Below are 23,194 nucleotides of genomic sequence, written 5' to 3' on the forward strand. Positions count from 1 at the left end.
CTGGGGCGTGGGGGCGACTGCATCCTGGGCACTGCCCCACAGCAGGGCTCAAGGCAGGGGCTGGCTGCCCCTTCCCGGGTTCTTTTCCCTTTCAACACCAACACAAAGCCACCACAAAGCAGAGGATGCCTCAGCTGGGCCCTGGTAACAGCCAGGTCCGGCCGTGGGGAAGAAGAGCCAGCCCTGCTCTCCTGTGTGGGTCCAGCTCCCTGGCCCAGCCATGGGGCAGGGGAGCTGCAGGGCACGGTGTGTCCCCCCTGTGAGCTGACAGCCGGGTGCTTTATGAGGCCCCGCGTCGCCCTTTGCCCTGGCGCGGCCGAGATAAGGGGATGGGATCCACGGACTTGGGGCGCAGAGTAAACACGGGCTGCTGGCTCCTGCCGGCACTGCGCTTCCCTCCTCTTCCCGCTGCCGCCGGGGCAGCCAGCAGCCCCCGAGGGTGATGCCAAGCCGTGGCCCTTTGTCTCTGGCAGCAGGGACACCGCAGCGGCGGGTGGCAAAGGACATGGCACATGCTGGTGCCTGGTGGGAGTCATTTATTCACTCGTCCCATCACCAGCTTCAAGCCGGCAGCTCCCGGTGCCCCGGCGCTGGCACTGGAGCCACCAGGTTTATCATTAACTGGGTGGCACGTGGCAGGACCGGGGCCCCCGGGGCCACGGTGGGGTCACAGCCCAGCGAAGGGCTCTGCCTCCATCCCCGGGCGACCCAGCATCTCCCGCCCGGTGCCTGGCAGCTCCGGCCCTGGCTCCACTGTCCAGTTGGCCAGGAGGTCGCTGAAGTCAGGGGTGCCAGCGTGGAGGAGGCTGGCGGGGCCCGGGCCCGGCTCTTTCCAGAAGGAGGGCGGCAGCTTCCTGCGGTGCATGGGGGTGATGTGGCCGTACTTCCTCTCCAGCCGCTGCGTCCTGCCGCCGGTGCCCCGGGCGGGCAGGCAGCGGTGCACGCCGTACTCGAAGAGCTCGGCCAGCGGCCCCAGCCGGTGCGTGGCCCCCGGGCTGTCCCGCGGGGCCGCCACCTCGGGCACAGCCTCGGTGCTCTGCGGGGAGCCGCAGTCCTCGGGCCCGGGCCGGCTGCTGGCGGCCTCCTCCCGGCCCCGCCGCCCGAAGTAGCGCTGGATGTCACAGCTGATGAGCTCTGAAAACTTGAGGAGACGCAGGGTGGTCTCGGCAGTGCTGGAGACATTGGCCAGCTCCGGCCTCACGCTCTCCTCTACTGCTTCCACATCCTCCTCCTCTTCTTCTTCTTCTTCCTCCTCCTCCTCGAGGTCGGGGAAGTCGGGCTCGGGGTGCGTGGGCAGCAGGAGGCCGTGTGGGAAGGGCGAGGGCAGCCGCAGCTCGGCCAGGGGCTGGATGACACCCGCAGCCATGTCAGCACTCAGAGGGACTCAGCCTGCGGGCAGGGACAGCAGGGTCAGGGTGACACACCCTGCCACCAACCCTGACCCACCGCCCAGCAGCCCTGAGAGGGCAGGGAGGGCATGTTTGTGCCACAGCGTGGCCAAGGTGGGGCCAGCGGGCAGCAGGGATGTCCCCCACAAGTAATGGGGTGTGGGATGTGGGGCATTGGGGATGTCCCCACCAAGTTGTGGGAAAGAGGGCAGAGGGGTCTTCTCCCTGGGACATCCCCACTCAGCCCTGGGACAGCAGGCAACAGGGAGATCCCCACCAAAACATGGGATATGGGGCAGTGGGAGCATAACCCTGAGTTGTGGGACATGGAGCAGCAGAGATGCCATTCCCCTACAAGCAACAGGACATGGGACAGTGGGGATATTCTAACTGAACCCTGAGACATGAAGCAACAGGGATGTCCCTTTAAAGCCATGGCGTGTGGGACAATGGGAATGTCCCTAAATCATGGGACATGGGGCAGCAGGAATGTTTGCACCGATCTGTGGGACATGGATGTCCACACCAAGTGCTGGGATGCAGAGCAGTGGGGATGTGTTCCAGAGCTGTGGGGCAGAGGGATGTTCCCCTTCAGCCTGGGGCTGTGCATGGAGGTGAATGCAGCTCAGCACCCACCCTGCCGCTCTGGGCTCAGTGCCGTAGAGCCCCATCCCCTGCCCACACAATGACCTCTTGGGCTTCCCTGTGACAGAGTGAACCCACCGCCTCCCTGCCCTGCCCTGGTGGGCTCTGGGTTTCGCTGAGCTGCTTGTGGCCCCTTTGCAGCTCGTGCTGCTGTGCTGCCTGTCCCCAGCCCTGCCTCGCTGCAGGACACCCCTGGCCATGCTCAGGGCATGCTCACAGGGTCTCAGGGCAGGAACAATTCCTGGGGAACCAGACTTGCTCCTGCCACACCAAGCATGGTGCTGAGACCCGCACCCAGCCTAAGAATGTCCTTGCCATTTCTCTGTGTCTCTCCTTGTGCCGTCCCCACCGCGGTACCCCCGGTGCTGCCCCGGGGTGGGTTGTGGGGGGCTCAGCCTCCCGAGGCAGCGCACACCTCCGGGCTGTGGGGAGAGGGGAGCGGGGCCACCGCAGCCCGTCCCTCCGCCACCCTCAGCCGGAGAAAGCCCCGGGGCAGTCGGGGCATCGCCCGGGCCGCGGTTCCGCACTCACCTTGGCGCTGCAGCCCGGCCATGCATAGGCTCCCGCGCCGCTCCCCCTGCCCGTCCCTCCACCTGGGCCTGAAGTATTTATAGCGGAGCAGCGAGCTGACGGCTGGCAAATATTTGGTAGCCGTATTGTAATAGTAGACTCGGTAAACAGAGCTGGGGTTTGCTTTAGCACCCAGCAACGGGAGAGCGGCGCGGGGAGGGACGCGGGGACGGAAGGCAGGGCTCACCTTAATGGTTCACTAGCCAGGGGATTTTCAAGTGTTGTCCCTGTAAATTCACCTATTAAATCGGCAGCCCCAGCTGCCAAACTGCCCGCACACTTGTGCCGAGGGCTCTTATCTCCCTGCTGATTGGAGGCGAAATCAAGCTTTGTCAAATAAGCGTAAAATTAAATTTCATGCTATTTTGACTCCTGGAGTAGGGATCTTCTGAAGAACATACTGCGTATCGAGCGATGCCTCTGCAAACAGGGGCTGCCGCTGCAGTGGGCAAAGCCTTTCCGTGGGGTACCCCCAGGTGCTGCACCACCCTCATGCATGTCCAGATCACTCATCTTCAGCCTTGTGCCCCTTTGAGACGGATGTTGGGCTCCTCGATCAGCCCTGGGAGGGGTTTTGGAACCTGTAGATGTAAAGGTGGACATGCCATGTGAAGAGTGTGGGGCCAGCCCCATGGCAGGGACAGACCTAGATAAGAGCATTTTCACCCCACACTATGGCCCATGGCTGTGCTGGCCCACGCAGCACCTCCCCTGTGAGGACAGGGACAATGGCAGTCAGGTCCCAGAGAGGCTGTGCCAGAGCTGCCATTTCTGCCTTAGCAGCAGGATGTGCCAGCAGGGTCATCTGGAGCAGCACAGAACAGGGCCAGGGGACACAGATGGCTGGAGATGCAGGGTGACCAGGGACCCAGGATGGGCAGAGAACACAGGACAGCTGAAGGGCACAGGATGGCAGGGGTCTGACACAGCACCCAGACCCTGTCACCAGTGTTGGGGACACTCAGAGAGTGGAACACCGGCCACTGGACAGCTACAGCCCTGCTCCAGAGCTGCCCTGCTTTCCTATTTTTTGGGGCAACCATGGCTCCTGGTCTCTCCCTCGGAGCCCTCCCTGCCACCTGCCCTGAGCACCGTGTTCTGAGGTGTCCACAGTGCTGAGATAGAGTCCCCAGCTCCTGGCAGGGTGCAGCACTGGAGAGGAGAGTGTCCCAGCCCCGGCAGGGCTTTACGGACCCGCTGCCTGGGCCGGCAGCCCTGGGGCTCCCTGCAGGGGCAGGGCTGGGCACCGGCTTTGCAGAGCTCCCTTTCCTCTCTCCAAACACTCACAGCAGCAACGCCGGGCGGGAGCAGCAGCCGCCCGGGCACTGCTGGGCAACACGGCGGGTGGGAGCTGATTAGCCACGGGCACTCTCCGCTCTGCTCCCTGACGTCACCCATTGTCACCCACCTGCCCGGCACGGCTCGGCAGTGGCACAGCTTGGCATTGCTACTGGCTCCATCCTGGGAAACAATCCCTGGGAGCCAGACACCCCCCCTGATCCCTATCCCTGCCAGGATCCCCAGGATAATGTGGCTTCCTCTGGTGTCCCCGGCCACCTCTGCCCCAGGCCCTCTTCCTGCAGGGGATGGGGAGAGCTCCCACAGCCTCCGGGTCAGTCCAGCCGGAAGAAAGGGCTGCACTCTCTCTTTGACCAGGTGAGAAGGGTCTGGGCATGCTGGTGAGGAGGTCCAGGTGTGGGACAAGGTGTGAGGAGCGCATGACTTAGCTGCTGGCTCACAGAGTTGGGAGTGATGAGGTGTCCTCTGTGGGAAGGAATAACACACTTAGGGAACACCCAGGGATCAGCTGGACTGTTCCAAGGGTGAGAACCAGGGAGAGGCAGTGCCACTGCTCCTGCAGCAGGCTTGGGCCTGTGGCTTTGCACCCGTTTGAGTACCCAGGGTGGTCATCCCTGTTTCAGGGCTGGGTGCGAGGAGCTCCTGTCCCACAGGGAAGAGATCTGCAGTCTGCAGAGACCGCCACAGACAAGCAGGGAGGTTGCAGACCCTACACTTTGAGGTGAGGCTGATTCTGTTCAGCCGGGATGGTGCACCACAGCCCTGCCTGGGGCTGGCTCACGCTGCATTTCCCTGGAAGCCAATGGAGCTTTCAGTCTGGGGAAAAAACAGACATGGCAACGGCAAACGGAGCATCCTGCACCATGACTCTGGCTCTACCCCTCGCTGCCTTTGTAGCCATGTGGCAGTAAAAAGAGCAGGTGGGATTTCTCCGGCACAGGGAGCATCCATAGGGCAGCGGGGGCCGGGAGCTCAAGGTGAAGAGACAAGAGGTAAAACTCATGGGAGTGGTCCGAACTGGAGCTCAGAAAGCCAGGCAGAGAATGAAGCATATGGCAAAACTCAGCAGCAGCCCAAGCTCCCTGCAAAACCACGGCCTCATCCTCCCTGCGGCAGCTGGGAGAGCAGGACCCTCCGGTCCTGTACTGCCCCGGCCTCAGCCTTCTCCTGGCTGTACTCGTGTGCAAAGGGGTTCGTCCCCTTGTCCACGCATCCACCCCGCCTCCTGGTGCTTCCGCCTGCCTCGGCCATGTGTCCTATCACCCCCAGCCCCAGCAGGGGCTTTCCCTGCCCCACATTCCCCCTCTCCGCATTCCCCACGGTGGCCCCGTGCTGCCACAGTGCGGTGGGGCCGGCGGCCAGCACAGCCCGGGGCTGCTCCGGCCACCAGCCCGACCCCAGGAAGCCGCTGCGGTCCGGCCACTGTGGCCACGCCCGGCGAGCCCCGGGATCCGGTCCCACGCCCCACCCCTCGTCATGGCCCCGCCCCTCTGCCATATTAATCCCTCCTGTCAGACCACGCCCCAGCCGTGGGCATCTGACGTCATCGCCACTTCGCTCAGACCAGGCCCACCACGCTCGGCTCCCTCCTCCAGCCCCGCCCCTCGGGCCCCTCCCCCTGGCGGACTACCCTTCCCGTCGTGCAGCGCGGTGCAGGGCGGGGCTGTTTCCGCTCAGCGCTGGCCGCGCGTCGCCGCTGCTGAGGCCGCTGAGCCGCCGCCGCCCCAGGCCTCTGTCCCGGTCTCGGTCGGAGCCGCCGCCTCCGGACCGGCCCCGCCATGTCGGCCCAGGCGCAGATGCGGGCCCTGCTTGACCAGCTCATGGGCACGGCCCGGGACGGTGAGTAGGGGCGGGCGGGGCCTGCAGGAAACGCCGCGGCCTGGCGGCCTCCTCACCGCGCGGGGCCCGGCCCGGCTCGGCTGCTGCCGCCGCTCCGGACCTGCGGCGCGATCCGCCCCCGCCCGCTCGGCTCCAGCCTCGGAGCGGCGGAACGGGCCTAGGCCTGTCCGCGCTCGGGGCGGAGGGATCCCGGAAGGGCCCGCGCCTGGCCGGCGGTGATTCCGCCGCGCCCCCGGCCCCAGAGAGCGCTCGGCGCCGCCCAGCCCCGCCGCTCCGGGCCCCGGCTGCCGCCGACAGGCTTAGGGCCGGCTCCGTGCCCGCACGTCCAGAGGCACGTAGGTAGGTGTGCCTGCAGCGCCGGGTGCTGTCCGAGACGAGAAGCGTGACAGCCCGTGCAAAATACGGTCCCGCTGCGGTTTGTGTCTCCCTTCTGCGACTCGCTGGGTATTTAAATTCCCTTTGGCACGTTTAACAGGGCTGTCCAGGCACTTTGCACTTTGTTTCGTAAGTGAATAAGTGCTTTTCTTTCTCTGTGTATTGAGTTGCTATTGAATTGCTTCCCATATTTTTATTTCATACAAACTGAACAATTGTGGCCCCTCTATTTTATTTATAAAGGTTCAGTGTATCTTTGCCTGCCTACATCAATCTGCAAGGGAGTTGCAGAAAAGCCTCATGTTCATCGAGCCGTGAGTCACAACCAATTTTTAAAGCTGTTATAACAAAAAAAAAAAAGTGTTTGCTTTTTTTCACAAGTAACTTTAAAAGTGTAGCTTAGAAAGAAAAAAAATTAAAAAAATTCAGTAGACACAATTCCTGGATGCTTGTGAATCCTAAACTATATTCATACTTTAGTATTACACATACCTGTGTCATATGCACAGATGAGCTTTAAAATTGTCACATACCATTACCACTTTGCCTTTACTTTTATGTATCATTCCCCTGACTTCCTTACTGCAGGTGTGGGCAAGAAAGCTTTTCCTTTAAAACTTTTCAACAATGGGCATAAAATTCTGCAGCTGAGGTCTTGAAGAATGCAGATGGGTATAGTATGTGTTGGAGCTCGCAGTGTGTATTGACTAACTTTGTTTCTTTTTTTTTTTTTTTTTTTTTTTTTTTTTTTGCTTTTCTGATATTGTCTCGTTTAAGTGGCTCCTGAGTGTAAAATGTCCTCTGAGGGTGGGCTGTGGGTGGGAAGCACGTGATGTGTTCCAGGCCAGGACCTGCCAGCTCCTTCTTTGCAGGGCCTGGGAGAGCACACCCTGCATAGTTTGGTTCCAAACCAAACGGACTGATGGCTCAGTTATCACCTGAGCAAAGAACAGTTGCCTATAAATTTTGCCCAGCACAGCCCTGTTTTGTGATCTGATAGTGTGGGTTTTGGTATCTCCTGCCCCTTCTTCACAGTAAAAAAAAAAAAAAAAAAAAAAAAAAAAAAAAAAAAAAAAAAAGTGTGGAAAAAAATAACAGGTTTTGGCTTGGAGCCAGCCTGTCTCCTTTTCTCTTCTGGCTGTGTTGCTTCTTTATGTGGATGACAGGCCTTGGACATTGCTTGGCTCACCAGCACTGTGTTTAACATGGTGTCCTGGATGAATAAATGCTGAAATAGTGTTTGTTGCCAATTATAAGTGTTCCAGAATATCCTGTTACCCTCTAAGCTTTTTGGTTTTTTTGTTCTGGTTTTTTTTTTTTTTTTTTTTGAGTAATTTTGGGGAGCAGGAGCACCAAGTATTTTAATCTGCATATTGAGGTGAAATGTTCATGCTGGTACCTGTGTTCTCTTGGTGTTCTAATGTCTCCTTATTTAAACCACACATGAATTTCAGGAGATGAAACCAGACAAAGGGTGAAGTTTACAGACGATCGTGTGTGCAAGAGCCACCTTCTGGATTGCTGTCCCCATGATATCCTGGCTGGAACAGTAAGTATGTCCTCTGGAATAAGGGATTCTGGTGAGGAGGATGTTGGTACAGTTCTTGTCTATGCAGGGTGGGTGACTTCTTGGGGAGATCAAGCTTTTTGTGCTCAGGGAGTAGTCACAATCCTAATTCCATTTCCTGTGACCTGTGTGTGGAACTGCTCTCACTTCTCAGAAAAAATAAAACCAACAAACCAAACCAGGAGCTCTCAAAATTCGCCTGAAATGCTTTTTCTTTCACAGTCCTGTGGGAAGTTGCAAAATTATTTCTGTTTTAGCAGTTTGAGATGATCAGAGCTCCCAACTTATCCTATGCTGGTTCCAAGCCTGTAGCTAGGTTGCTGCCTTTGCTCACTGCTGCATTTTCAGGTTAGCAAGTGTTTTCTTAGCAGCCTCACTAATCCTTGGAGATTTTCATTCTCCTCTCCCCAACCCTGATGGAAGAGCAGCTTTTTCTGTCGTTGTTGGGTGATGATGGCAGGTCACATCTCTGGCTGAGTGTTGGTTGTTTGAGCTGCTTGTGTCACTCTGCCCGGCTGGTTTCAGACAGTTGTCTCAGCTCTCTGTGGGAACAGAGCTGGCTGGCCTTCAAAGGTTTGGCTCATGTGCTACCTCTGAGAGCAGAAGGTGATGTGGGCTTTTAACAGTGAGCCTTTGTGAAGTAAGTGTTCATTTGAGGCTCCCAGATGAAAGCTGCACCTGATTTTGCAAAGAAAACTGTCTTCTGTCACCATGGCTGTGCAACAGTCACAGGATGGAGGTGAATATGGACGTTTGAAATCCATCTTTGCCCTTGCTGTTTGCATGAATTACTCTGCCAATTCACAGTGTCTATGCGCTTAACCAGATTGTTGAAAGATGCTGTGGTTATTTATAGCCCATCCTGCTGCTCCTTTAGGGTGCTGGCTGGACACAGTGGCTCTCCAGCAAAGGGAGGGCTGTGGCACTGCTGCCCCTGCTTGTGTCACTGCCATACCAGGAGTGTGGCAACACTGGTAGAAAGAGCTGTAGCAGAAGCTGCCTCTGCTCTGAGCACTCAGTGCTGCCTTTAGCTTCTCAGTGGCTGCCTTTGCAGAATAAGATTGGAAAAGCTGAATAGCAATCTCTGTACCTCTATTTTTTAAAATTCATTTGAAGCTCAGATGTGTTTTTCAGCGATTGTTCCATCAGCCTCCATATGACTTCATTTCAGAATTTTAAACTTCCATCCTTTGTATAGGTCACTGTGGTCAGGGTATGTTTTTTGACATGAGATTCTATGACAGTTTTTTGGGGCCCAAAGAGTGTTTTGAAGATGAAGGCTGCCTTCTACCTCTTCTGGCAGGTTTTCAGAAAGAGGGTAAATGGTGAGTTGAAGGGGTAGTTCAGCACAAGTGATGTGCGTGAGCTGGTGCCAAAGCATGGAGGAAGTCTGAAGTGTTTCATGTGGGTTGTGAGTCTCCTGGGGCAGAAAAGCACCTTGAGGAATTTGTTTCTTCTGCTTCTGTTGTTACTTGTCTTGACTGAGTTGTCCTTTCCCTGTCACTGTGGAGTTTGTGCTCAGAAACTGCAGGAGCAGGAATAAAGACTGCTCCTGCACAAGTGATCTTGTGGCTCGCTCACATGATTGTATGGTGGCCTTGAAGTGGGTGTGGAGCTCTACACCTCTGTCAGCAGGTTCCTGGGGGCCAGAGCAAGGATTGGTGCTGCAGATCTGTGTGAAAAGAACATGTGATGTCCAGAACAGGAAGAGCATTTCAGCTGTCACTGCTGCCAGTACAGAATGAAACTTAGTTGGAATGTGCAATCCCTCCTCGTGATCTCAGGCAGCTCCACTGGCACCTTAGTGCTCTGCTAAGGAAGAGCTCTGTTAATATCTCTGCTGGGTGGGGTATAATCCATCTCTGGGTGTATTACTGCAGAAATCAAGACCTTGGACCTCTTGGAAACTTCCAACAGATGCTCCAAGCCTTCTGGTGCTTGCTGTGTTGTGTCCTCCCCTAAGGCATTGTTACTGCTGCATCCTTCATGTGTGCAGATATTCCTTAGTGGGAAGCTGATTGAAGGCAAGCAGGAAGCTGATCCCTTGGGGAGCTGTGCTCAGTGAAATGTGATGGAGTCCCACTCACTGACCTTCAGGTGCAGAGTAAGCAAAGGAGTCCAGACTGTAAGCAAAGCTCTGGAATATTCCTGAGAGCTGCAGGAAGCCTGTTGATGTTTGTTTTGCTTAGGTGCACCAGTGTTCCTGACCGTAAGAGCTGTCATTTTAAGTTGTTTTGTTCCTGTGATTATTCTCTTTTTGGCCACAGAAACTTGTCTAAACTTGACACTAAATAACCTACAGTGGTTCTCTTTGCTCTCTGGGTAAGGAGGAACATTCTGGAAGAACAGGAGCTGGTTTAGTGAGCCCATGGGCTGTTAGCAGGGCCCTTGTCATGCACATCATTTGTGAGTTCTCTCTGTAGCTCATGGTGAGCATATTTCTCTCGGTGAAAGTATTGTAGCACATTGAGAGATGGCATCAGCTGGCAATTCTCCTGAATTTCAAGCAATTCTCCTGAATTTCAAGCAATTCTCCTGAATTTCAAGCAATTCTCCTGAATTTCAGGCAATTCTCCTGAATTTCAGCTCCACTAAGAGGTGGACAGATAAGCCTCAAAGCTGCCCAAGTTGAACATACCCTGGAAGTTACATCCAGTTAATTAATTGTGTTCTGTACTGGGAAATATAAGTTGAAATCTATAGAAACAATCTAGAGTTGTTTCTGGTGGGTTGAGAGAGGGTCTGTGCTTTTATTTTTCACTTGGATGAAACTCTGCATCTCTGATCACTGTTAAAGCATCTTCTTTGTGGAAATTTCTTTTTGTGGTGAGTTGCCAGTTCAGTGGAGATCCCAAGAGATACCTCAGAATGTGGATTTCTCAGCAGATGTGGGCAGGACAAATTATCAGTGACATCTAAATGTCTTCAGTCTTTGTGTGATGGGGAGTTAAATCTTTGCTCAGGCTCTGCTGGTTGCCTGTCTCACATAACTGTGTTACAAACCAGCCAGTGGTGGCTGGAGCAGGTCCTGGTCTCTGTGGGAAGGGTGAGTGTTCAGTGCCAGCCCTGCTTGGGATGAGAGGAGACTTTGAGGCAGAAGGGTGGTGGTCTTAGCCCGAGTGAGCAATTCCTGTGGAAGCCTCCTTGCACTAGAACATCTCAAAGGACATGGAGGAAGATTTGAGGTTTATAAGCTAGTGGGAACTGAATGTTCTTCCCTGAGGCAGGTTGAGGGATTCATTGCCTGTTAACAAGCAGGGAGAGGAATAGGGAGCTTCAGAACAAGCATTGTTGGCTGTTCTAAAGTAGTGAGAGCCCCTTCTCTGAAGCAGGGTTAGTGGCTCAGCTTGCAGGAAGAGCTCAGATGAGAATATTTGTAATGTGTGACAATCACATCCAGTGCCATTATTTTTTCCCTATCTTGGAAAGTGATCTCAGTGGAATGACCAGAAGAATAAAAGATGTGTCACATCATAGGAAGTTATTTTTGTGGTAAAGTAACGGTAACTCTCCAGCGTTCTTTGAAGTGGCTTGCTTGAAGCTGAACCTGATCAAGCTCTAAAAGCACCAACACGCTTTTTTGGTAGGCATTACATTTCTGTCATTAGAGAGCTCAGCAGGAGTATTCTGGATGCAGTGTCTGTTTCTGTGGCCTCCTGATTCTGGTAAATCTGAGCAAAATGAGGAAGGCTAAATAATGGCAAGCCATCTGAATTTTTTTTCTTTTTCTGGAAGAGAAAATCCAGTAATAGGCACCTGCTGAAAACCTGAGCATAAACTGGTAGAGTTTGCTTCAGTTGCTTTGCTGAATTCTAAACACAGTTGTCTGAGTGCATTGTTTCATGTAAGTGTCCCCAGCTTTAGTCTGTGATGTTCCACAGGGATTCAGCATTATCCCAGTTGAGCTTTCTCTGCAGTTCACTGAATTGTGCATGCTGAAGTTTGGGCTCCTGAGGACTGGTGGTGACAGTGAAAGAAGAGGGTGGTAGGTTGGGGTGTTTCTTCATGAAATGGCATGTACCCTGGCATTCCGAACGTGGCTCACAATTAGGACTTTTATATTTTGGATTTCAAAATGTCATTTTCTTTTTCTATTCTGACAATAAGAGAAATATTCTTTGTTAAAAATTAAAAATGCTGAAATGCAGCTTCCATGTTTTGAGAGCATAATTGACTTTGGGTTCATGTGGCTGTTAGCTGCTAGGTGGGAGAAAAAACAAATTCAAATAGCTTGGAGTGCATTGGAAGAGAAGGGCAGCTTTCTGGGAAGGGAGATGCTCTCAAGTCTCTCATTAAACATGCTTATGTGTAGGACTTGGCTTTGCTGGGCAAGTTTTCAAATTCCAGGCTGCAGCTGGATGTGGGAAGGGTCTGGCTGTGGAATTAACAATCCGTTGTTGCTGAGTGTGGGGTTGTGCATTTGTACTGGCTGTAGTCTTTAATCCTTTTAAGTCCTTTTGTTGATAGGTAGGAAGCATTCTGTGTGCATTCTGCAATTTGATATGTCATATGTTACTTGGGCTCATCCTGACACAGATGTGCATTTCCAGAGGAGCTTTAAACAGGGTGTTTTGCTGTGCTGTGGCTCCAGGATAGGAGGCATTTGCACTTAGTGTCTGTAGAAGGGGACCCACCTCCCTCACAGCCATTTCTGAGGCTGTCCTGGGACTTAGACCTGAAGTAAGAATGGACATAAAGCATTTGGGCTGTTTTAATGTTGCTCCCAGAACACCTAGAAAAGGAGTTCTGGCAAGCATGCGGTTCTTGTGGCTGGGTCTGGTACTGAGAGGTTAGGAGGAAACTACTTTTCATGAAAAGTGTTTATTTTGATATGATGCAGTTGCCAAGAGATACCTGCTGCTTGTTGCTGTAATGGAGAGTTCTTATGTGGGTTCTCCTTTTTCTTTTAACAGCGAATGGACCTGGGAGAATGTACAAAGATCCATGACTTGGCTCTGCGAGCAGATTATGAGATTGCAAGTAAAGAGAGAGACCTGTTTTTTGAGCTGGATGTAAGTATGGAGAAATTTTAGTTCCTTTTGTGGAAACTGCTTCTTGAAGTTACTGAGCTGAACAGTAGAACTCAGTGGCCATTTCAGCTCATTGTGTTACTTGATGTGTTACCTGTCCAGAATGTGCAGCCCCTTCCTGAATGTCAGCCTGACTGCTGACTTGAGAATGCAGAAGTAATTATGGCCTTTGCCACCCCATTAGCCCAGCTAGTTGGGAGGCTCCCTGGCATTCCTTGCATCCCACACCTGCTGCTCTGTACCAGGTTCTTGTAACCTGATGCCCTGTCCCAGAAAGAGATTTAATATTAAAAGCCTTCTGCTCAGTAGTTTAACTTTTGTCAGATTTAGCTTTCATTTCACCTTTCTGTGATGGAACAGATGAAGGGAAAGCACAGTTCTGTCTTTCCTTTTCATGTTATTCCAGTGCTTTTGTCTTTGTGCCTGTTGGTCCTGCATAGGAAGGAAGTTCCAGTACAAAGCTATGTTGATGTGAGCATCCTGTGATGTGTCAGAGTAAAGGAACTGGGTCAGGTTTACAGGGCAGGGGTCAAATGTAACTTGTTCTGCAAAGTGTCATTTGGTTTTTTTTCTCAAAACATCTGTTCTTGAGGTTGGTTGTGCATTATACAGGATTGCAGCTGTCAGCTGTCAGTTACATGTGGCACGGAGAGCACCTTCATTCATAATTCTTTGTCTAATCATGCAGGCAATGGATCACCTGGAATCCTTCATTGCAGAGTGTGACAGGAGAACAGAACTGGCCAAGAAACGCCTGGCTGAGACACAGGAAGAGATCAGTGCTGAAGTGTCTGCAAAGGTATTGGCCTCTCATAAAACACTGGTTCTGAAAGTCTCGGTGGGAATACTGCTGCTCTGTTTCCCTGACACCAGTGATACTGGGGAGTTAGCCTCCACAGAGGGTTTGGGGATTCCAGTCATCCTCCTCAAATGGCTGCTCTGGCCATTCTGGAGACAAACTTAAAGAGCATCATGAACTCTAAAACAGATTGGTTTAGCGTGGAAATAAAGCATATTGGTTTCTTCCCCATGCAGTGAAATGTTACCATAATAACTTAGAATAGTAAGTCCATCATCCCATGGTTTCTCTTTCATTTAACAAATGCTCATGGAGTTCCTTTTTGGGAACTCGCCTAATTGGGCCAATACAAGATATTTCTGAAGCTGATTTTGTGACCTCTGTGCTGACCTATAAGTCAGAAATGACTGGCAGATCATGATCCCTCCACATCCTGTTTCTCTGTTTGCCATGTGTCTGTGACTGCATTGACATTGGTCCACCCAGTCCCTTTTGTTAGGAACTTATGGAGAAGCATGGTCATCTGCCAACAACAGGTTTCATGACACAATATTTCTTTTAAAAAAATGAAAAGTTGTCCTGCAGGCTTTATCACGTTTTTGTCTTACTAAAAGCTAACTATTCTTTTCAGGCAGAGAAAGTACATGAGCTGAATGAAGATATTGGAAAACTCCTAGCTAAAGCTGAACAGCTGGGAGCTGAAGGAAATGTTGATGAGTCTCAAAAGATCCTGATGGAAGTGGAGAAAGTCCGAGCGAAAAAGAAAGAGGCAGAGGTACAGTGTTGGCTCTCCCGTGAGATGTCACAGGAGCCTGGGCTAGGCTGGGTGGTTTCTACCTCTGTTCTGTGTGCCAGCACCTCCTTTTGCAGTTCCAGCCATGTGCCAACAAGCATGTGGCGGTGTGGTGGATGAAAACGTTTTTAGAAACTTCTATCTAGTGCAGAGAGCTGACTGGGGCGGGGAGGGCTTTGTCCTCTGAAGTATTTGGCCTTGCAGGGATACACTGTCGGGTTAGCCGTGCCCAGAGAGCATTTGTATGGCACCTCCTTTGTGTAAGGGTGGGGTTTGAGTCTTCAAAGCAATTCTTTGCAGAGGTTTCCCTGGAGGGTTGTGTCTATGTAAGGGTTCCCTGACATTTGTGTGGGTTTTCTTGCCTCCCTGTAGGAAGAATACCGAAATTCAATGCCTGCATCCAGTTTCCAGCAGCAGAAGCTGCGTGTGTGTGAAGTCTGTTCAGCATATCTGGGTCTCCATGACAACGACCGGCGTCTTGCTGACCACTTTGGAGGCAAATTACACTTGGGTTTCATTCAGATTCGTGAGAAACTGGATCAACTGAGGGTAATCCTCTCTGTTTTAAACCTTCTCTTTGTAGTTCTGAAGACCTTGAACACTTCTATTAAATTAATAGAGAATTCTTTGCAGAGGGTTTGCAAAAGCTCAGAAATTTCCAATTGCAGAATCCCTAAAACATCACACAGAGCTTTGGTTAGCCTTGTCCTGAGTTCTGTTCTGTCTTTTCTGGGTAACTAAACATGTACTACAGTAACTAAACTAAACCAGAGCACTGCTGTAATTTATTCCTTGGAGCTGTGGTACAGTAATTCTCATTACCATGACTGAAATTTGTTACTCTGGGGTTTTTTGACTTTGAAACCTCTTAATGAAATGTTCGAACTGAAGTTTCACATGGTTCTGTCAGTGAAAAGGTATTGAGTAGCTGAAGTCATTAGTAGTTTTCTGAAATGATTGGTAATGGGTTGTGGTACTGGCCTTGCTTGCAAACAGAGACCTTTAGCTTATTAAGAGCTGTGGTTCCTGTGCCTCACTCACAGGGCATTGAAGTTGGTGCCTCAACTGAGAAAAATGAGAACCTTGATAGAGATCTTAACTTAGCACGTAAAATGCAGTGAAATGTTTCTTTGCCTTGCTATTGGAATGGTCTTCCTGCATATCTGATCTGTTATTGTATGGCTGAAATATGATGTGGATTTATTTCTGTCCCCTAGAAAACAGTGGCAGAAAAGCAAGAGAAGAGAAACCAGGATCGTCTGAGACGGAGAGAGGAGAGAGAACGAGAGGAGAGGATGGGCAGACGGTGAGTGGGACCTGGGAACTGGCCTGTCAAGTTTAGAAGTAGCTGATTCCTAGTACATGAGCACTGCAGGAATCCAGCTTCTGCTTCTGGAGTAGCTGTTGGATGTGCTCCAGATGCTGTTTGAGCATCTTGGGATTCAGTTAAAAATGAAAACAATGCACAGATCCTCCACTCCACCTCAGAGTGATTATACGTGTATTTTAACCTCCACAAAAGGTTGTCTGAAAGATGGGAGTTTCCTGTAGTCTTCAGGTTTATATTGGTCCAATCCCTGTCTTAGGGAATCGAATCTGGATAAAATACCCCCATCCAGAGCATCTGAGTGGGAAAGTTTAGGATGAGTGAGGACTAGGCTTGCTCAAAAGGCAGTAGTCATGGAGCAGTTCCCTGAACAGCCCTCCTCACTGCTTGGAGGTGATAGTGATAACAGGCTGGTGTCCGTGAGCCAAACAGTGGACTCCTTGTAACTTCTCTACAGTGAGGTGCTTTGGCACAGCCTTGGCAAACATTTCCTAAGGAAGCCGAGAGATCCCAAGGAGTGGCTGCTTCTTGTGGTTGTAGCTATGTGTGTCACCTTCTGCTCAGATGTCTGTAATTCCTGAGCAGTGGGAAGGGCTGGAACACTGGTTTTCTCAGGACAAGCTCTTCTGCATCTTGCCAGCTGAACTGGAAAAACAATTTCTTCTGTACTTGAACTGAAGAGGCATCTTGTGTGTAAAACAGCTCAGTTAAAAAGCTCCCGTGGTGTGGGGAGGGTGGTTATTTGCAGGGGTCAGGCAGAGGAAGTGGCTGGGTAGGAATGCTGTTCTGATTGTCACAGCATCTCCCTGGTTACTTTGTGTGGTTCTCCTCATGTACTTCTTGCATCAAAAAGACCCCAGCATTGCTGCCTGTGCAGAGCTATTTTTGAAACTCAGAGTCAGCTGAAGAGTGAATTTGTCTGAGGAATATGAGATTTATAACTGCAGTGTGCTCTAAGATGGTGCTGGCTCTGGCTATACATTGCTGGAATTGCTGACAAATACCAGCATGAAGCAATATGGTGATTCTAGTGTATTTAGAAGGTGTAAACCCCAAATTGTTATTCATTATGTATATTATTTTATTCATGTTATGCATAACTCCAGTTTGGGTGTTTAATGTGGGTTTTCTCTGGGGATTACCTGGTGTGACATGAAGGAACAGTTCATGCTGCAGCTTTCTGTTGAACTGTAGCACTTAATGGAGAGCCTCACAACTTTGTTACCCATGCAACTGTAATGCAGTTGAGTTTGGGAGCTGCAGGATCTGGAAGTAGCTGATGAGTGCAGGAGTTAATCAAAAGGGACTGCTGCTGCTGTGGTCAGAGATGTGGAAGTGAAATGGGAAGTGTCTTCTCATGCAGTTGCTTCATGGCAGACCCACAGCCGGACCCTGCCTAACATGGACTCACTTTGTCTCCGTGGTGCCTCTTCCTGCAGGTCATTTCTCTGTGAAAGTCGCTCAACAAAGTTGCCTTCAAGAAGACCCCTCTTTGTTGATCCACATCTTCTCAAAATACTGGTTTTCTTCCTTCTGTGCTGTGCCTGTGGTTTTGTTGTAGTGTTTTTTTTAAAAACCCAAGCCCTCAGTTCTTGACAGCTAAAGAGCCTCTTGTGTTCACAGGTAGTCCATATGTAGATGCGTCTGATGAGGGGGTTTGAAAGCTGCTTTTGAATGTTTATTGAAGGCTTAAAATAGAAAAGCTTTAAGAACTGCATGGAGCTGGCCTAAAGTCTGAGTTCTTGCTGTTTCCATATGTGACAGTACTTAGAGACTGTGTCTGGCCTTTGCTCTGGCCCTGTGCAGAGGCTCCTGTGTGCTCCACAGAAAAACCTGTTATGAAGGAGTCAGGAGTGCCATACAGAAGAGGTCAAATCAATTGCTGCTCCAAAATGAGAGCTTGACCCGGGGGAGGACAGTAGTTCTCCCAGTAGACAGTGTCAAAACTGAGGTTAGGGTCCACATTTCTTGGTCACTTAACCTGCTGGGAGCTGTGCACACTGGTCACAGAGGCATTTTTCCATCAAAAATGAATTGGTGACTTCTACCACCTTCCAGCCAGCCTCTCTTAGCCAGAGCTTGGTTCTTTAAGGAACCACAGGAAACGCGTTTCCTTCAGAACTCTTCTTGTCATATCCTCCTCTACAGCACCTTCTTGGTGTTACTTCAGTAAGAGAATGGCTTGGCTTTGGGAGTCTTTGGGTGACTGACACTGTGACATCCCTGGAGACTTGTGGATTCCCTTGTGAAACTCTGCCTCTCACAGCTGTAATTAATTTGTCAATAATCTGTGATTCCACATAGGAATGAGTGAACTGGATTGCCACCCTAGTGCTAATAAACACGAGTCTTGTGTGATGTTGCTGGTGGCTGTTGGGTACCCAGTAATCTCTAAAGACTGGAATTCTGTGGAGAAGTGGCATGCTGGGAAGTACAGACCTTGGTGTTTGCTTCCAGAGTACAACAGCAAACAAGTCTGCTGGAGATGCCAAATGGATTTTCTTTGTGTTAAGCTGGACAAAAGACAGGTTATGAAACTCAGCAGAAAATCTCTGTGATACAGGGACAAAGAAAGAGGAATAAATAAATAAAATAGACTTGTTCAGCCTCTTGCTTCTATGGACAGCAGTCTTCTTTTGTCTCCTGCTGTACAGTGATTCAGGCTAGTAAGGACAATGCTGTTTTGTTGGATACTTCCTGAATTCTCAAATTTGGTTCTAGGGATGGATTATCAGATATTTTTGTGTGTACTCTTGCTCAGATGATAGGCAGGGAAGGGAAGCCAGGCTTTTCAGGGGATGTGGAAGGGCTTTTGTAGATGTGTGCACTGGTGGCTCAGAATAAAGAGATCAGGAGGAAATAGAACATTAGGGACTTGGAGTAATTACAACCACCAGAAGACTCCAGCTGCCTGCCAGGTATCTACAGGAGGTCCTGCTGCTCTGTCAGGTTCTGTTACGTGACAGTGAAGGTGTGTGGTTACTGCCTTGCTCTCCTGGTTTATCAGCTTTTCCTTCACCTAGTCATATGTGTTGCCACAGTGCATGTTTCATTTGCAGACTCCAAGTTCAGCTCCACTTTGTTTACAGTCCTTACCCACATTCTTTTCTAAATTTGGAGACTAGAAAGTAAATTTCTAGCATGACTGAACAATCCCACTGTGAAGAAACGTCAGATAACATAGATTTTTCTTAATCTTGTCTCATCCAGGCATGGTTTAAAATGATAAGAGCAGGTGCTTCTCTATTGCTTCTTAAATTCTTGTCTGTGTGTGGCTTTCATGTCAGGGTGCCAGAACAGCTCTGTGAGGTGTAAATGGAACCTCTGAGTTTATGTGCAGGGGGAAGCAGTTACAGGAGTGAGTCTCTTAAGTCATTAAACAGGGAGTGGAGCCACTTGTTAATTAAAGCAAAACAAGACTGTTCAGACTGCATGGGATGTTCAGCTGGCTCTGAAGTGTGGCCATGGAGGAAGAGGGAGGGTGTAGCCTCCATGTGCAGAGGTATTTTAAGTGATGCTGAGTAATGGTGCTGCTGAAGTTGAAAGAATTCTGCCGTTGTTATTTACAAACTGTCAAGAGCTATTGCTGACAGCAGTAAGCTCAGAGTGCCACACACGAGCTCTGAAGCTTGTGCAATGTGAGGAAGGATAGCAAGGCCTGGATTATTCTTCTCAAGTGCTTTCTAAGGATTTTCAGTTTATCTGTCACTTGTCAGTAATAGTTCTTCTCTTGTTGCTGTGTCACCTCTTTTTTCCTAGTTATCGTTCCCAAAAGGGGAAAAAAAATACTGATGCAAATTTCCTTTTAATGTTTGGTAAACAAATACAAGGGGTGAGAAAAGGCTGTTTTTTCTTTATTAAAACCCCTTTAACATGCAACTGCCTCAAAGGAACCAAAATCAGAAAACTGGCAGATGTCTTTCCGACTGGAGAGTGGCACTTCTTGAAAATGTTAAGAGTTAATCCAGCTGGTGTTAGACTGCAGGGAGTAAATACTGTGTAACACATATGCACAGAAAATTAGTTGAAAAGGTTCATTGGGGTGCTTTATTAATAGTGCCTGCTTTCTAGACTTTTTCTGTAGTGACAGGAAGCTCAGTGTACAGAAATTCACGTTCTCCAGTTTTTCACAAATTCTTCTTGCTCCTAAAATTGAAGCTAACTAAAGGGTTTTATTTGCAAGCTTTTTTTTTTTTTTTTTTTTTTTTTTTTTTTTTTTTTTTTTTTTTTTTTTTTAAACTAATGTATCACTTGAGGTATTGATTATTCCTGTGAAGAGCTGCCAGGGTGGATGAATTTTCCTATTGAAAACCACTGGCTGTGTCATAACTTCTCTCACTTAACTCTCCTCTCCTTTCTAGCTCTGGATCAAGAAATCGAGATCGTCGAAGGTGAGTGCCCAGTTCTGCAGTTCTCCCAAAGGCCTGTTAGTTTCTCTCTAGCCACTGAGGTTTTTCCTGGGTCTCACCAATGGAGTTCACTCAATACCTCAGTGTCTGATTTGTTCCCTGAAAGAGATGGGAAGTGCAGTATGGACACCTCAGTGCTGCTGCTCAGCTTGGTGTGTCTCCTTGGGCTGTAGAGCAGGTGCTGAGTAGCCTGGCCAGGATGGGCTCCCCTCTTCACTTTATAATTTTTAATGAGATAAAATTAAATTTTGTTTACTCTTTCCCACCCAAGTTTTAAACCATTTATAACAGTAGCCTAGCCAGGATGGGCTCTGTGTGCCCCAGAGGGTGAGCCCATGAATGTCCTTGAGGCCTCTTTCAATAAATACCTGATATACTTCCATGATTGTAATGTCTGAACTGTCCATTATATATACAATACATCAGATATAAAAATACAGAGATTTGAGTTTAAACCCCCCACATCTCTGGGAAGAGCTTGCCTTAATGCTATGGCAATGTTCTCTGTGATAATGGGCCTGGAGATCTCCTTGTCCACTGCTTTCCTTTGGCATCTTTCTTATTTTTAGAGCAGGGTGAAGCAAATCTGCTTCTAAAGTGCAGAACTTTCATAGGGAAGATTCTCTTAGGGTTATGGTAGTTTTGCAGATCACTTCTTTTGGCCTCTCTTCTACTCACATGGGCCTCACTTGTGAGCGATGCAGGGTTGTAAGCTCTGCTCTGGCCCTTGCCACGTGCTTACAATAATGGTGGGAGCTTTCTCTAGAAGCTTTCCAGCAAACCGAGTAACCCTGGCATTTTGTTGGTAGCACAATGCCCAGGGTGTGGGTGATCAGCCCTGGGTGTTGGCAGGGGATGTGAGGGGCAGGAGCTGGACTGTGTTAATGCTCTGGGTGTTTGTTACACTCAGGAGGGTCTCAGAGGTATCTCAGGGGTGCAGATCTGAGGCACTGAGACAATGTGTGTTCCCTCCAGATCACGGTCTCGGGAGCGGAGGCGGCGACGCTCCAGATCAGCTTCCCGGGAGCGGCGGAAGTCTCGCTCGCGCTCCCGGGACCGACACAGGCGCCACCGGAGCCGCTCCCGCAGCCACAGCAGAGGCCACCGCCGGGGCTCCAGAGACAGGAGCTCGAAACACAAGTATGTATTCCCCACAGGAGGGCTTCTGCAAAGGGGAGGCCTTGGCTCACAGTGACCTCCCTGGCCCGTAGAGCGAGCAGGAGCGTGGCAGGGTTCTCCAGAGCAGCTGTGCTGGGCTGGGCCAGCTCCTGGGCCAAAGCAGGATTTCCCAGGGGCTTTACGTGAGGGCAGCAGCTATACAGGAGATCCCAGCTGAGAGCAGAGTCTAGGAGATAGAACAGGTTCCCTGATTTGCAGTGCTGAGCCTTGAGATGCCCCTTGGGTGGGAAGCAGCATGAAGCCTCCCTGAGCTGAGTTTCCCTGGGCCTCAAAAAGCCAAGGGCCTGGGAGGCAGTTTGGATGTTACACTTCTGTAGTTACTTCTGCTTCCCAGATTCCTTCTCTCAGTGCTGGTATTGGGAAGGAGTCTATGATTTGAGATCATCTGTTAGAAAGCTGCTTGAGAGAGAGAGAATTCTTTAGGAATCAGCACTTTTTCCTCCTGGAAAAGAAATACAGGAGGGGTATACCATTCTTCTGTCTCTGAGGAGAAGCACTATAGTCCAAAGAAGGGTTTAAAGTTTTTCTGAAATTCAGCAAAACAGCTTGTGTTGGAGGAATGATGAGGCAAGTGTGTGTAGAGTATTAGAAAAATTGACTGGAATCATTGTGTTCCCTTAGAGCTCTTCTAAGTCCAGGAGCAAGTCTGCCTCCAGGTGCTTGCTGTGGTTAGATCTGGATTTTTTTTAAACACTCCTGTTTAATATGGGAGTGCTTTAGCACTGTCACCTGATAAGGCACCAGAACTCAAGTACAGTTCTAGAAACAAACCTGTTGTTGTGTGTCTTGTGTCGGTTTAGCTAAGGGGTAAGAACAGCTTTTCTTTTAAAGATACCTGGTGAAGGGGAGGGAAATAATGGTCTGAAAAATAAGTCTGTTAATAATTGAGGGGGGGGTGTAAATACTGTTGATTCTCCAATGGCTGAGATACTAAAGTGCTTTTTTAAATCTGTCTTGAACATGAAAAATAAAGAAAAGAAGTTTGGACAATTAGGAAGTGAGGAAGATCCTGTAATAACTATTACTAAAGAGCAGGTAAGGGATTACTTCGGAACCCTTGAACACATCCAAACCAGCCCACTGAGATTGCAGGGGGATTGGCCAGCTGACACACCTGCACAAAATTGCTGAGAGCTGGGGACAGGCCAGGATCAGTTAAAGAAAACATAACAAAAACAAGAGAAGAAACAGCAGAACTCTGTTTCCTGAAAGAGGGTAGCTTCTGTTTTCACCTTGAAAGTTAATGAAATCTGCCCTCAGGTTCTGCTGGTCTGAGGTCTCACTTGCTGAAAGAAATGCACTGTCACAGGATCTGGAGATCTCAGGGTAGGAGGTCTGCATGCAGCAGGCATTCTTGTGGAAAAGGTAGAAAGTTCATGTCATCAGACAGACTGATGATAAATGACACAGTTTAATGAAAATGAAATGGCTGTTGGGTTTTGGTATCTCAGTTTTGCAGTATTTTCAAACCTTACAATCAACAAGAATCAAAGTGGAACCTTTAAGGTACCTTCTGTTGTGACTGTCAAAAAAACCCTGTGTACTGAGCCTTGGAGTAAAATATAAGAGCCACTGCTGAGCTCACTCAGGATCAGCTCCTTTTGAATCCTGCTATTGCCTAAGCTGGCAGGAATCACACAAGAAACAGCCTTTCAGATTAGACCTAATGTGAAGCCTCCTGTTTAATTCTGCGTGGGCTGACACAGGGAAGTGCTGCTGAAAATCTGTGGCTGTGAAAAGATGTGCCTGTGCTGTGGGCTGTGAATATAAATCTCTATCATCCTTGACTTTGAACCCAGGATGCTGCCAAAGCCAGCATTTGTCAGGATGCAAAGTGAGAAGCCCAGGGCTGAGCCAGCAAAGAATCCAGTTGGTATTTGAAGCAGCTGAGCAGAAAGCCAGTAGCTTAGGGCACAATGAAAAACTGCTCTGGAAGATAGGAACCGAGCTGAGTCAGAGATGAGGAAGATCCTG

The 23,194-nt window shown here is 49.9% G+C and overlaps 2 protein-coding genes across 10 annotated transcripts in view; one reads left to right on the plus strand and one right to left on the minus strand.

The window, feature by feature from the left end:
• Positions 1–530: 530 nt before the first annotated feature.
• On the minus strand, positions 531–2,740 carry PERCC1 (proline and glutamate rich with coiled coil 1). Its single transcript, XM_066329600.1, has 2 exons — positions 2,565–2,740; positions 531–1,389 (listed from the first exon to the last, which is right to left on the minus strand). The coding sequence occupies exon 2, from the start codon at positions 1,364–1,366 to the stop codon at positions 668–670; it is 699 nt and encodes a 232-aa protein (XP_066185697.1). The 5' UTR covers positions 1,367–1,389; positions 2,565–2,740; the 3' UTR covers positions 531–667.
• Positions 2,741–5,550: 2,810 nt separating this feature from the next.
• The window catches only part of LUC7L (LUC7 like), a 39,751-nt gene continuing 22,107 nt past the window's right edge, over positions 5,551–23,194 (plus strand). For 2 of the 9 annotated variants that reach the window (XM_066330152.1, XM_066330147.1), the window contains exons 1-9: positions 5,551–5,741; positions 7,571–7,665; positions 12,597–12,695; positions 13,402–13,512; positions 14,144–14,287; positions 14,678–14,854; positions 15,523–15,611; positions 19,994–20,023; positions 21,017–21,181. In XM_066330152.1, the coding sequence (XP_066186249.1) occupies positions 5,681–5,741; positions 7,571–7,665; positions 12,597–12,695; positions 13,402–13,512; positions 14,144–14,287; positions 14,678–14,854; positions 15,523–15,611; positions 19,994–20,023; positions 21,017–21,181 (971 nt within the window). In that variant the 5' untranslated portion in view covers positions 5,551–5,680. Of the gene's footprint in view, positions 5,742–6,106; positions 6,789–7,570; positions 7,666–12,596; positions 12,696–13,401; positions 13,513–14,143; positions 14,288–14,677; positions 14,855–15,522; positions 15,612–19,993; positions 20,024–21,016; positions 21,182–22,193; positions 22,256–23,194 lie in introns of those variants that run through there. The other 7 variants (XM_066330144.1, XM_066330146.1, XM_066330150.1 and 4 more) reach the window with 6 other exon arrangements.

This window comes from Sylvia atricapilla, chromosome 15, assembly GCF_009819655.1.
Source record: "Sylvia atricapilla isolate bSylAtr1 chromosome 15, bSylAtr1.pri, whole genome shotgun sequence".
NCBI lineage: Eukaryota > Metazoa > Chordata > Aves > Passeriformes > Sylviidae > Sylvia > Sylvia atricapilla.